Source organism: Callospermophilus lateralis, chromosome 4 (genome assembly GCF_048772815.1).
Source record: "Callospermophilus lateralis isolate mCalLat2 chromosome 4, mCalLat2.hap1, whole genome shotgun sequence".
Taxonomy (NCBI): Eukaryota; Metazoa; Chordata; class Mammalia; order Rodentia; family Sciuridae; genus Callospermophilus; species Callospermophilus lateralis.
This window is the reverse complement of record NC_135308.1, coordinates 80,952,216-80,967,052: the sequence shown is the minus strand read 5'-3', so window position 1 is coordinate 80,967,052 and position 14,837 is coordinate 80,952,216. Positions and strand designations below refer to the sequence as shown.

General features: G+C 39.4%; 1 protein-coding gene across 1 annotated transcript in view; it reads left to right on the top strand.

Annotated features, from left to right (window-relative positions):
* The window catches only part of Dusp16 (dual specificity phosphatase 16), a 93,973-nt gene extending 82,770 nt beyond the window's left edge, over positions 1-11,203 (top strand). The window contains exons 6-7 of the mRNA XM_076854135.1: positions 5,182-5,305; positions 7,180-11,203. Coding sequence (XP_076710250.1) covers positions 5,182-5,305; positions 7,180-8,347 — 1,292 coding nt within the window. The 3' untranslated portion in view covers positions 8,348-11,203. The remainder of the gene's footprint in view (positions 1-5,181; positions 5,306-7,179) is intronic.
* The last annotated feature ends 3,634 nt before the right edge of the window (positions 11,204-14,837 follow it).

Sequence of the window (14,837 nt, the reverse complement as noted above, 5' to 3'; positions counted from 1 at the left end):
GTCCTTGTTGCTTTTGTGACCTTATGGTCCTGCAGGATCAAGTGTGTTGGTGGTAATCGGTGATATGTTTTTAAAGTGTGGTTTGTGTGGAGAGGCTGAACAGAGGAGAAAACTGCTCCCTAGTGAGCAGCATAATAAGGTGTTGACCCTTAATGTCCATGTGAGGAATTTTTGTTGCTCACCCCCTATAGTCACATCTGTTTGAGCACTCTAATTCACACTGAAATACTCTGAATTGGTTACTGTAGTTAAAAATAAAAGAACTAGTTTCTTTAAAAAAGAAAAATGATGCAAATTAAGTCCCCACTATATTTTATCATCTAGGAGAGGGATTTTCTAGGTAATGCTATTGGAGCTTTGGGTAATTCTGAAATAGTTATCTTTTCTCAAGTTTCAATTAGGACTCGTTCTGTGAAATAACTAAAGATAAATGACCATGACCACTCCCATTAAAATAATCATAGAGAAAATTCCCCAAATTAATACTCTCTCATTATACTTCTAGGAAATGTCTTCAGCATAGCATTCACCTTCTGCTGCTTTAGAAAAATAATAATAATGGTTAATGTTGCCATTGCATGTCATATTGATCCAGAGACATTTTGCTCTAATTTCAGCTGAAAGTATGATCTTAGGATCTATCAAGAGGAGAACCTGATTCTGTTAAGTCATAACAATGCCTACATTTGGGAGGAATTCATAAAAAAGAGAATATAAGTAACTTTACTCCCAATTTATTTTCTTCTTTTATGGGAGAGATTGGGATCATCATGCCACTTTTCATTTATGCAAAAGGAACTTTACCATGTTTCAATTGGTTAAATGTACACAAACAAACACACACTTATTTGCTTGGTTCTATTTAGGTGAGCCACTACCCTATCCCACTCAAATAACTGAAGGCAAAAATCTCATTTTTTTCATATTCACTGTAATTGCTATTTGTCTTCTCCATGGTACTTGATGCCACGGTTAGTCATGATAGACTATGTAATTAGAAGATGTACCCCTATACCTAGACACAATATCTTGATTTTTCTCTTTTTGTTATTTAGATTAAGTTTCAGCAAATCTCTGGGTTTGGTGGAAGGACTCGGGTTTTCATGGAGCTTTATATTTTATTTTTAGTCAATGTAGGCAGGAGTAGCAAAGTTTGCCTGTTTGTGTGGTGGGGTTCTCATGAGGTACCCTCTAGTGCATCTGGATGCCCCTGCTCCCTCCTCACTGTCTCCTTGCCTCCCCCGCCCAATTCACTCACACCAAACTCATGACTTTGCACCAAGGCAAGGTGATTAAGATCATGTACTTTAGAGCCTAACTATCAGTGTTTGAGTCTGGCTTCCCTTAGTTAATAGTTAGTAGTTTGGAATAAATTGCTTAAAACTTATATGCTTGAGGACTTCAAGTTTGAGGCCATCCTTGGAAACTTCAGAAGAGCCTCTTTGAAAGTAAAAAAGGGTAGGGGATGTAGCTCAGTGATAGAGCATCCCTGGGTTCAGTCCCCAACATGGAGATCATGCTTGTGTGCCTATTTCCTGAACTGGAAACTACCTTATTGTGATGCTGAAGAATTAAAGTAGATAATATATGTGTATTAAATACCTTGCAAAGTACTTGGCTCCTAGTTGGCTTTAAGTAAATATTTTTAGTTTGGTTGGCTTTTTTTGTTTGTTTGTTTTGCTTTTGAGATGGGGTCTTGCTGCATTCCCAAAGCTGGTCTTGAACTCGTGGGCTTGAGCAATAATTCCTGTCACCTCAGCCATCTGAATAGTCATGAGCCATCTCATCCAGCTAATATTTTAATAAAGTAATGAGAATTTCCTCCTTTCTTATGCCCCCTCTCTTTATTTGTGACCCTTTCTCCTTGTTTAGTGTAAACTTTATTCCTGAATTTCTGTAGTGCTAGTGTGCCATTTCTATTTCCATTGACACCATCACTGCCTTCTTGTTCCCTATTCAGGAACTTGCAAGAGGCTCTTTGATTTCCTACATAAAAATTACATCCTTTAGCCTAACATTCCCAAGAGACCCTCCTGCAGCTGCTCCCCACCTGTGAAATCTTCTGGTTATTTCTCATACAGCTCGTGAGTGCCAACCAAGGCAGGCTGTTTCTGGGCACTTTGTTCAGCCCATCACAGGACTTTCCTGCACACTTTTCCCTTCTCTCTGTCAGGTCTGTGTGTATTTCTTCCTTTGCTTTAAGCCTTAGTTTAGCACTCATGTCTGCCAAGAACTGCATGCTAATGAACCCCACTCCAGTATAAGCATTTCTTAATTTGATTTTTAAAAATGTATCAAGAGGGCGGGGATGTAGCTCAGTGGTAGAGCACTTGCCTAGCATGTGTGAGGCACTGGGTTCGATTCTCAGCATCACATATAAACATAAAAAAATAAAGGTCCATCGACAATATGTCATTCATATATATCAAGAGAGTTGTGGTTATAAAAACAATGTTTGAAAAACAGAAAAAGAAACCTATAACCTCAACATTATAACACATATGTTACTGTCATTGTTTATTTCCTTCTAGCCTTTTTCTTTCTTTCTTTCTTTCTTTTTTTTTTGTACTGGGGTAATGAACCCAGGGGTACTTAACCACTGAGTCACATCCCCAGCCCTTTTTATTTTTTATTTTGAGACAGGGTCTTGCTGTGCTGGTCTTGACCTTGTAATCCTCCTGCCTCAGCCTGTGGAGTTGCTGGGGTTACAGGCATGTGCCACTATGTGCAGCCCTTTTTCAAAACTTTTATGAAGATTTCTTATTTATCAATCTGTCAGTACTAACTGTATATGTACTAGGTCTAGTATTATAGAGGCAAGACCATTCTAGGTCCTCATAGTCTAGTTTTCCAGATGAGACTATGATCAACATTCAAAACCTTAAGCCTACTTCTAATCAGTATTGGAGTAGTTTACAGTAAGAGATTGGGATAAAAAGATGCACATATTCATATACACATTAAGATGGTACAGATAAAAGTGCAAGAATCAAGTAATACTGGAGTAGGAAAAGTGCAATAACTGATAGAGAATCTGAATTACTGTTTCTTTTTGAAATTAAATGAAAAATTTAGCTTCTAGCAGCGAAGGCAAAAGGGGGAATACAGAGTAGTGTAGGGTAAGCACTGTACAGTAGAGCAAAGAGAACTAAAGACTATGTATACAGGTTTATTATTATTTTGTTTAGCACTTGGTTCTTTGTTTCAGTGTTGCATTGTTGTCATTTGTTATTGTTTTACTGTTTGGTTTCCTATCTAGAATGGAAGCTGAAGTTGCTGCCTATTCATCCTAGATTGTTGGATACATAATGAATAAATCATATCTAGAAGAAATGTGAAATATTTGTGATATAGGCAGTGCTGGAGCTGGTTTCTTACATATTTGTTAATTCTAATAATTTTAACATAGTTTTGGTAACTTTTGGTAGTTTTCAACTAAAATAAAAATGAAAGGAAAGAATGTAGCTCCCTGGCAACAGCTTTAAGAAAGAAGCACACATGTAATTGTTTAGAATTGAGACAGTCAGGGCTGGGGTTGTGGCTTAGTGGTAGATTGCTTGCCTAGCATGCATGAGGCACTAGGTCTGATCCCCAGCACCACATAAAAAAAACTAAATAGACAAAATAAAGTTATTGTGTCCACCTACAACTAAAAATATTATAAAAAATAATAAAAAGATTTGAGACAGTCATAGTACTGCATAGAATGTTGGTTGCTTCCAGACCATGTGGGATAACCTAACCTACTTCCACATTTATGTTTTTTTAAAGCCCCTTAACAATGAGAAATGACAGCACTTAAAAGTATCTCTGAGTCCTTCTGCCATGTTTTGGGGAAGTAATGCGACAAAGGACAGTAACTCCTGGGTGTCGAGGAAGGGATAAAAGTTCTGTTTGTCCTCATTAAAGTGACCTGGTAAACCCCATCTAGCTATGCATAGTTTTCTTCTTAAATTCAGCAAATAAAGTTGAGCCATTTTATGACACACGGTAAAATTTTCTAAATGGAGAACTCATGAATTTTATTATTTATTTATTTTTTTGGCGGGGTGGGGGGGGGATGCCTGTGTGGTATGGGGATTGAACCCAGAGCTCTTATTCATGCTAGGCAAGTACTCTAGCACTGAGCTACATCCTCGGCCCTTTTTAAAAATTTTTATTTTGAGACAGAATCTTACTAAATTGCCCAGACTGGACTTGAATTTGGGACCCTCCTGCCTCCCATGTAGATGAGATCACAGGTGTGTACTCTCATGTCTGACAAGTCTCGGCATTTAAAAAAATATTTGGGCTGGGAATGTAGATTAGTGGCCAGTTGCTAGCTTTGAGTGTTTGAGGCTCTAGGTTTAATTTCCAGCATAGCAAAAAAGAAAAGAAAAAAAAAAAAAAAAACTCACTTGGTCTGGCATCTTGCATTATGATCTAGTCTCTCCCTCAGTTCCCTCCTTTCTCATTAGTAATGTGTGTCATACATTATTTGAAATGCAAATATATTTTTTAAAAAGTTATCAGCCAGGCGCAGTGGCACAATCCTATCCAGTGGCTCAGGAGGCTGAGACAGGAAGACCGGGAGTTCAAAGCCAGCGGAGGCACTAAGCAACTCAGTGAGCCCCTGTTTCTAAATAAAATACAAAATAGGGCTGGGGAATCGGGCTCAGTGGTTGAGTGTCCCTGAGTTCAATCCCTGGTTACCCCCCCCCCCCAAATCTCATAGTTGGGAGGAAAATGTGTGTCAAATAACATGAGTAAACAAATTGTTAGTTGTTATCTTAGGTGCGGAGTTTTAGGTGGTTCTTATTTTCTTTATATACTTTTCTGTATTTCTGAAAATTTCTAAACTAAGCAAGTAGAATCATGTAATGCAGGAATCATATCCAGGAAAATTTATTAAAATAATAATGGAAAAAAATATATGGTAAAAAATACTGAAATAAGTGTCAGGTAACCTGAGTTAGTGACATGTTGCTTATTAATGCTTGTGGACCTTAACCATCCTTTGTATAACAATGGTGAGGAAATTATCTTCCCTGACTTCAAAAGAATATTGAAAGAGTAAATATAATGTGAATAGAAAAGATTTGCTTTGAGGTTTTCAGGCTAAGACCTTGAGTAAACAAATGGAAACAAAATTTCCATTTTGCTGAACTAAATTGTTAACTTTCTTGAATTTGACTCATACAGAGAAAGCAAAAGCTTCCAATGGATGTGTCCTAGTGCACTGTTTAGCAGGGATCTCTCGATCTGCCACCATTGCCATCGCCTACATCATGAAGAGGATGGACATGTCTTTAGATGAGGCTTACAGGTGAGGACAAGAACATGTCTTGTGAGTGGGCTTTTCATTTGCCCTGAAACACAATGAGTAGAAAAGCAGATTAAAGCAAATTGTGATTATTTTAGTCACTCTGTTTTCAGGTTTCTGTGGATTTTTAAATGGTCTTGCAAAGATTTGAAAAGAATGCAGTTTTATCAGTTAGCATTCATTCTGCCCTAATGTGTCAGATTCATCCTCAGCTACCTTTTAAGTTTAAGGAAAAACACCAGGCAGAGAGCTTATTCCTTTCCTTCGTCGGAGAAGTATCATTTGTTCTAATTGTATTTATGAAGGGGAAAAAAAAAAAAAAAACTTCCAGTAGAATATACTGCTTCAAACTTTGTATTGCTATGAGGAAAAAGACAAATATAGGCAAGTGTAAAACCAAATAACCATCAAATACATTCACTAATTTCCTACATCCTAGTTGGCCAGAATTTGCAGTGTGTAGTTTTGACCAGGTTGTGCTGGCTCCTATTTTCTCAAAAGGGAAGGCAGGCAAGTGGCAATACTGCTGAGGGCTGGAGTTTTCTTGGTGATTTATGAATATGTGTTTCCTTCAGGTCTTGTTGGGTAGAGGTAGTTAGTTTTCATGTGATAAAGAATAAAAAATAGAAACACATAGAACAGGCCTGTTTTAACAGTTGGGTAAAATTAGAAGGAAGGAATGAGCAGCCCAGCTTGTCTTTTGAGGCAGGAAACTGGTGTGGATGGGCCCTTGTCTACCTGCACCAGATTCCTCTCCTTCATTGAGGCTTTGTGCCTGACATTGTCCTGCTCCATGCAGAAACCAGAGGCCTCACCATAGTATCACATGAGGAAGTCTTAGCACAAGGACCCTACGTTAATATTTAAACTATAGTTGAACTGGTTATTTCTGGCTTTGTTAATTTGCTTTAGATTACTTTATTTCTATGGAGTTTTTAATTTTTCTTATTCTTTATTTGTATGCAGATTTTCTGTGTAGTTTTACTTTTTGCAGCATCTGACAGGTAATTGACTTATGAAGTTCTGGTGCCATTGAAGAATTTTTCTATTACATTTAAGAGCCTTTGTTTCCTCAGTGAAACATAAAAGCTACTTATTCATAGTTTTGACCCCTTGATGAATCTTTAACATATTACAAAAATGGACCCAGACATCGGATGAACCTAGCTTTGACTTCCAGTATCATCAGTTAGTAGCTATGTGATTTTAGGCAAGTCCAAGATTTATGTACCCTCATGATGGGGATAATGGCACCCACTGATTAGGGTAGGTTTGAAGATTGAATAAATAATTTAGGGCATCAGCATAATACTTAGCCCCCAGATACCACTTTGTGGTTGGTTATTCTGTCGTGCAGAGTACAAAAAGATGGAACTCAGAATTAGGTGCTTTGACCATCTGATGCTTTTTTTTTTTTTTTTTTTTTTTTTGGTCATTAAAATGTGAAATGTCTTGAGAAATGACCATGGGGACATTGAAGGGATAATATTGGAAAATTAAAGCTGGCAAATGACCATTACACTGTACTTCTTTTGGTTGTACCAGTGTGTGTTGTGGCAGGATTTCATTGGTTGTAGCCAAAGAAATTCCCTCTTATCAATTGTATTGGAAGTCTTGAGCCATTAAAAATAATAAGGCTAAAACTAGAGCTTTTGGGCCTGGCACCCTCTCTCTCTAGTATGCTCCCAGAGTCAGAATTCCCTCAGCACAGAAGTCCTTTATATTCTCCATCTTGAGGCATCTCTCTGAACTTGTAAACTAGTCATCTTCCAAAGTATTTAGGAAGGTCTAATAAACCCCTCATGTTTACTCACTTAATATTCTTAAGATAAAAGTGTAGTATAAAATTCAGTTTTTGATTTTTCCTTTCTTCATAGATTTGTGAAAGAAAAAAGACCTACTATATCTCCAAACTTCAATTTTCTGGGCCAGCTCCTTGACTATGAAAAGAAGATTAAGAATCAGACTGGAGCATCAGGGCCAAAGAGCAAACTCAAGCTGCTGCACCTGGAAAAGCCAAATGAACCTGTCCCTGCAGTCTCGGAGGGTGGACAGAAAAGTGAGACATCCCTCAGTCCACCCTTTGCTGACTGTGCTACCTCAGAGGCAGCAGGGCAAAGGCCTGTGCATCCTGCCAGTGCGCCCAGCCTACAGCCATCACTGTTAGAGGACAGTCCACTGGTACAGGCACTCAATGGGCTCCACCTGTCCTCTGACAAGCTGGAAGACAGCAATAAGCTCAAGCGTTCCTTCTCTCTGGATATTAAATCAGTTTCATATTCAGCCAGCATGGCAGCATCCTTACATGGTTTCTCCTCATCAGAAGATGCTTTGGAATACTACAAACCTTCAACTACTCTGGATGGGACCAACAAGCTATGCCAGTTCTCCCCAGTTCAGGAAGTGTCAGAGCAGACTCCAGAAACCAGCCCAGATAAGGAGGAAGCCCACATCCTTAAGAAGCTCCAGACCACCAGGCCTTCAGAGAGCAAGCGACTACACTCAGTAAGAACCAGCAACAGTAGCACCCAAAGGTCCTTCTTATCTCCACTGCATCGAAGTGGGAGTATGGAGGACAATTACCATACCAACTTCCTCTTCGGCCTTTCCACCAGCCAGCAACACCTCACCAAGTCTACTGCCGGGCTGGGCCTCAAGGGCTGGCACTCAGATATCTTGGCTCCCCAGACCTCTACCCCCTCCTTAACCAATAGTTGGTATTTTGCCACAGAGTCCTCTCACTTTTACTCTGCTTCAGCCATCTATGGAGGCAATGCCAGTTATTCTGCCTACAGCTGTAGCCAGCTGCCCACTTGCAGTGACCAAGTCTATTCTGTGCGCAGACGGCAGAAGCCAAGTGACAGAGCTGACTCACGGCGGAGCTGGCACGAAGAGAGCCCCTTTGAAAAGCAGTTTAAACGTAGAAGCTGCCAAATGGAATTTGGAGAGAGCATCATGTCAGAGAACAGGTCGAGGGAAGAGCTGGGGAAAGTGGGCAGTCAGTCTAGCTTTTCAGGCAGCATGGAAATCATTGAGGTCTCCTGAGAAGAAAGACACTTGTGACTTCTATTGAGTTTTTTTTTTTTTTCCACAAAAATATTCCCTGTAAATCTGAAATATATATATGTACATACATATATATTTTGGAAAATGGAGCTGTGGTGTAAAAGCAAAAGGTGGATCAACACAGTTGTTCTCTTAGCATCTGCATTTGAGAGATGAGCTAATATTTCTCTCAAGAAAAGTGGAAGGGCAGATGTTAGAATCCCCCTAACCAGAGGAATCAACTTGTATTCCGTGAATTGCACATTTATTGCTCCTACAGAAGCAACTTTATTTGATGTCAGAGGACAAAATCCCACACCATTTTCACATTGTGCTACAATGAGATCTCAAATATTTGTCTTTGTCCAGTCCCTTCCATAGTGCACCTTAGTGCTGAGACTGAGCCACTGGTGGGTCGGGTGGGTAGACCTCTTACGGACAAAACCTAATGGTTAAATCCAAGAGAAATGATCCTATCCAAACTGATTCACAAATCCAAGCTCACCTGACAGCTGAGTGACATAAGCATCATTCTGCTGCATGGACCATTAGGGGCCTCGCCCAGATCTACTTTAGAACAAACCCAGTACCTCAGACAGGACAGTCGGGGCTTTCACCACTACCATGTCTGGGAGCCCGTTTTCTAGGCATTGTGAATAGGTTGGTAGCTAGTCATACTTTTCAGAACAATTTAAAACTCTCTATGCACAAAATTCCAATTGGGCCTGGATGGAGTAGGTTGTTTTCTTCTTCTTTTCAGCTTTATTAAGAAAGAGAAGAGAAACCATCTAGATTCACCTTAGCTAGGAATCTGGCAGTATAATGATTTAAGCCAAGATCGGGAGGCTAAACAAGTCTACCTCCCTTTTATGAATCAAAGAATTGTTTAAAATGGGATTGTTAATCCTTTAATTAAAGATTAACTTGGTTTAAAGTCAAATGTGAATTGTCTGGGTTCATAGCAGAGTGACAGATCCTTCACGTTCTCAGCCAAAGTAGATATTTTCCATTTATTTCATTGCATGGATCCAGTTTGTAAAAATGTAACAACAGGAAGAATTTTATAGGAAACCACCTGGGGGGGGGACTATAGAAATATTAAGAAGGTTAAAAAAATGCTGAGGAGAAACAGGAAACTTATTTCCTTGATGGCACATCTCCTCTTGGCATGTGATGAGAGTGGTATTTCTAAAATCTCCTCATACTTTTAAATGTACTAATAGAGTTGAGAGAGACTTCAGGAAGCAAGGAAAACTCAGTTAAACAGTTTAGGAAGGTGAGAAGAAGGCTGTTGAATTTTGTTCAGTTGTGAGTAGAGTGGAAAGCCATAGCCAAGCTATTTTGAAAACTATCCCTGGCATGTTTTTAGTAAAAGGGGCATATCAAGATGGAAAAAGACCAAGATGGTTTCTCAGTCCTTGACCTACAATCACTGTATGGAATCAATCCTGGCAGCTGAAAATAGAAGGTAATTAGAACAAGTACACAAGTGATAGTATGTATCTGCTTTTAAATTTCTTGGCTTATGTTTTATCAACTACGGTATGGTCCTCTTTTGAAGCCTTAATTAATGTCAGCAGCTTTTTTGGGGGGGTGGGAAGTGGGACAGGTGTTATTGTTCTTTCCTTTACTGTAAGTGTAGCTAGTTGCTGACTTATATCTCAGGTTTTTCTATGTTTGAGAAATGGATATTCCTTGGACTAGGCTGTGATTTGTTTCCTATGGTGACTGCTAAAACCAGCACAGAATAACGATTCAGAACTGACTGGCTTGATCATGGGGATTATGAGCTTCACAGACATCCTCGTTATGTACAAATAATGTGCTATGATGTGGGTATAAAATGGACACAAAAGAGCATGAACTGCATAGGGAGCACATTATTACTGTACTGACAAATTTCTGTGAAATGATCTGAGTTTTTATATATGCATTTAAATCTTTTATGTAATCAGATATTCTCAAGGTTTCACAAAGTAATTTTTGGTGTGTTGTGTATATACACACCGAATGTTTAACAGTTTCCCGCTTCCAGAATCTGGTTACATCTGTCAAACATTTTTTAAGAAATGGAAGCTATAGCTCCATCATTAAGGGTTTCAGGAGGCTTGGGGGACTTAGGTTCAATAGATCTTTGGGCAAAAATTTGCCTTGTGTCATTTAGAAACCCTAAATGTTGGCTATGGTCCCCCTTCCTTCCTGTAACTCTGATATAGTCATACACTACAACTGTCAGTCCTTGATCAGTTATGTCCAATAATCAGTTCTTGGAATCAAGATTACCATGCCGAAGGGGCAGCCCCCAAGGCAAGTCCTGGAGCTGCTCGGGTCTGTGGGTGATGTGGAGGCTGGTTCTCTTCAGCATGGAATCACAGGGGAACCCCTGGAGTCTACTAGGATGATACAGAATGGTGATTTTAAAGAGTTAAAATAGGCTTCTGTGTGAGAAATGCTGGAAATTGATTTAGGACATTTGTAAAGTTAGGTGGAAAGACTGTATAAATGTTTAATATGAATATAGTGTTCTTTTGGAGCAAGGCAAGCTATTGAATGGTTAAATTGTGCATTTCTCATTTTGATGTGTCATGTATGTTAATATGATGAAATAAAATCAAAACTGGTACCTGTTTATACATAAATATGAGGAAGGACCTTTCTTTGCAGCTGTAAAATTAACAAATAGCATCATCCAAGTTGTCAAAGGAGGATGTGGTGGAACCTGTCCTGCTATTCTCGAATAAGGTTTAGCTCAAAATAAAGTGGTGATAGTGTCAGATACATCATCTACTACCATTCATACGGAATACTGGATCGCTGGCTAACATACCATTGGCTGCCTTCTTTCTGTGTATACCTAAGGCACACTACACTGTAGAAACCAAAGACTTGGTAAATATTTTGATTGATTTTGGAAGAAAAATAAAATTAATGACTTTGTAATTCTTTCAGGAAAAATGGAGGAATCATAACAGAGGATCTATTCCATCCTTGCCATGGGTACTCTCATGGCCTACCTCTCAGCCTGTGACACAGGATATGCTCATTAGTGCAGTAAAAATCATGCCTTACAGGAATGAACTATTTACCTTAGTGCAGCAGATGGAATGACTAAAAAAGACTCACAAGGTAACCTCACTAAAGTGAATTGTAAAGGTTCCTGAGTAAGTTGCAGTTGGACTTAAGAAAATTTGAAAGTAAGGAGGACTGGCCAGGGTAGGCCAATACCAGAGGTGCTTTGGTGAGGACATTGCAGGGAAAAAATGGGTGGGATACAAGAATAAAGGGAATGTGAAATAACTGTCTCCAGAGATGGAGGGTAGTAGAACAACAAGTGTTTGTATAAGAGGCTTCAGGTGAAAAGGCTTAGATCTTGAGAAGGTCTGAAGGTCAAGCCAACTGTTCACTTACTTGAAGGTAGAGCTAGAGGCATTTAGAGAACACACGAGCAGCTGGGAGAGGGCTGGTTTGGATCTGACACCTACAATTAGACAAAAACCAGGGGGAAATAGGGAAGGTTTCTGAGATATGGAGACAAATATGGCCAAACTGGAGTCTTGTGTATCCATAAAGACAGTTTGTGAAGGGCAGAGTGTTCTGGGACAAGATGACAAAAAATTTTTTAGCTTCAAAATGTTCACTGGTATTTTAAATACTGTTGTCAGGTTTTGTTTTTCTGACATTAACCACTAATGTGTTAGGTCTTTTTCTTTGAATATTACTTTTCTGCTCCCAACTTTACAACTCACATATTATAAATTTATATTCACAAAGGGTGAAGGCCAGCTTCTACTGACCTAATTTACCTAATAAAACTATGTAGTACAGTAGCCTTTTTATAGTGGCCATAAGTACAGATGAACAGATTGATAGACAAGCAAAATAGGCTTTTAAGAGAGAGACAGTCAATACCTAATTTATAATTAAAAGGAAGGAAGCTTTCCTTTGGGAGCTCTGAATTTGGAGGACTAGTTTGACAACTAAAAATAAAAACCTATGTTCAATATGAACCAGTGTAACTCCACCTCATGTAAAATCACAAAAATGGGAAGTTATTCTCCATGTATGTACATGTCAAAATACATTCTACTGTCATATATAACTAAAAACAAAAGAAAAAAACTAACGGGGAAATAGGGAAGGTCTAGATTTCTGATGTGAAAAAAATGTGGCAGAATATTTAGAGTGATCCCTGAGTGTCCAAAGAGATTATTAAGACTCAGGACTATTGCTCAGACAAGAAAAATGTTCTTCATTGCTGCTAAATATTTAGTTTTTAGAACTGCAGACTTGCCAGAAGGAAAAGGTTGGTATATCAGCTTTTCATCTCTCTAAAATGCCCAACATAATTTAAAAATATTTTTTTGTTGTTGATAGACCTTTATTTTATCTATTTTATTTGGTGCTGAGGGTCAAACCCAGTGCCTCATACATGCTAGGAAAGCACTCTGCCCCTGAGCCACAACCCCGGCTCCACCTGACGTAATTTATGAGGAGGAAAGATTTACTTTGGCTTATGGTTTCAGTTCGTAGTCGTTTGACCCTGTTGTTTTGGGTCTGTGGCGAGAGCATGTGGTGGAGAAGACCTGTTCACTTCAAGGCATTCGGGAAGAAAAAGAGTGTGAGAAAGGCCAACGTAACCCAATAGCTCTTCAAGCACGCATCGCCAGTGATCTGATTTCCTTCTGTTAGGTTCCCGCTTCCATAAAAACTCCCCCACCTCCCAATACTGCCATTTGTAGGCAAACAAGCCTTGAGCATGTGGACCTTTGGGGGACGTTTAAAATCCAAAGTATAATACAGGCTCAAGGAAACCAAATGGCTTACCAGTTGAGGCTAGAAACTTCCACCCAAATCTCTCTCACAACTCCAAGCTGACTTCCCAACCCTGGAGGATCCTGTAGTGGCCAGGTAGGTCACTGAGTACTAACCAAGAAAGACCCATCACAGTTTCTTGAAATAAAAATCAAATTCCCAGAATCTATTAGAAAAAAGTAAAATATTGAAGAGTAATGTTATGGTACCACTCAGGGTTCAGTTACGAAAAAAACCACTAGGAATAATGTAGAATATGAGGTTCAAAGGATTTGACCTGAAGCAGTTATAGAAGCTGAGAAGATAGTCTCTATTGGCTGTTTCTGCTTCATCTGAGCACAGGAAGATTGTGAGTTGGGAAGGAATGTAAGTCCTAATGGGGGAAGAGTGTGGACAACTGAGGCCTCCAAACAATAAACTGAAGGCTCACACCTCTCACCAGAACCCAAGTTGGCGGTCTCCTTGTCTAAGCCTTCATCCTTACTGCTACAGGTGACCTGAAAGAAAAGCTAATACTTACACCTGATCTGAAATTTAGAAATACCAAAGGCGGAGTTCTACGGGAGCTGGAGGAGCTGGGGGCGAGGCTGCTGCCCTCATCTAGGGGAAGGAGATGCCAGAAAACGTGCATGAGGCAGAGGCCTACGTAAAGACCTGGACCAGGGACTTTCTTAACCCTGGCTCTTGGTCTCCACTTGCCTGCTTAGGGCTGTTTCTACTTCTTATTTCTTTGCTTCTTCAGTCCTTTCTTCCCTTAAGAATACCCATGACATGCAAAGTACTGCACTAAGCACTTTGCTTCATTTCCTACTCCCATAGAAATTCAACAGTACTTTGTGTTTTGTCTTTTTCTTTACAAACAAAAGGGCAGAGGCTGCATAGCCATGTCTGTATCCCTGGCACAATGTCTAGCACATGGGATAAGCTCAATTAATTGAATTGCTGAGTGAGTGATCTCCATAGACTGCTGTCAAAGCCTTCATGTCCCACACATTTACTAGGCTGATAAAAAACAGTCGGGGGGGCTGGGTTGTGGCTCAGTGGTAGAGCTTTTCCCTAGCACTAGCACGTGTGAGGCACTAAATTCAATCCTCAGCACCACACAAATAAATGTTATTTAAAAAAAATTGTAAAGTGGATAGAATGCCTTTATTTTTTTTTTTAAGGTAGTGCTGAGGATCAGATTCAGTGCCTCATGCATGCTAGGCAAGAGCTCTGCCACTGAGCTACAGCCTCAACCCAATAAAAGTTATTTTTAAAAAAATGATGGTTAGGGCTGAAGTTGTAGCTCAGTGATAGAGCGCTCACCTGGCGCGCGGGAGGCACTGGGTTCAATCATCAGCACCACATAAAAACAAATAAAAATAAAGGTATTGTGTCCATGTACAACTAAAAAAATTTTTTTTAAAATAATGGTTAAAACAAAAACGAGTCCTGCCTGTGTTGATGTAATAGAAAGAAACCTAAACTATGCTTTCATCAAGGAAACCAATAATCAATGAGACGAATCTCCAGAAGGTGAAGAAAGGGAGTCTTCATTTTCTGATGATGAAATGTAAGGGACACCACAACCTGGTAGACAACAATAAAGGCGGTGTTCCATCAGGACAGGAAGAGGGAATTCTCGATTTAGACTTGATGTGACGGAAGTGGGATGGAAACAGTAAGAACGCAAAGA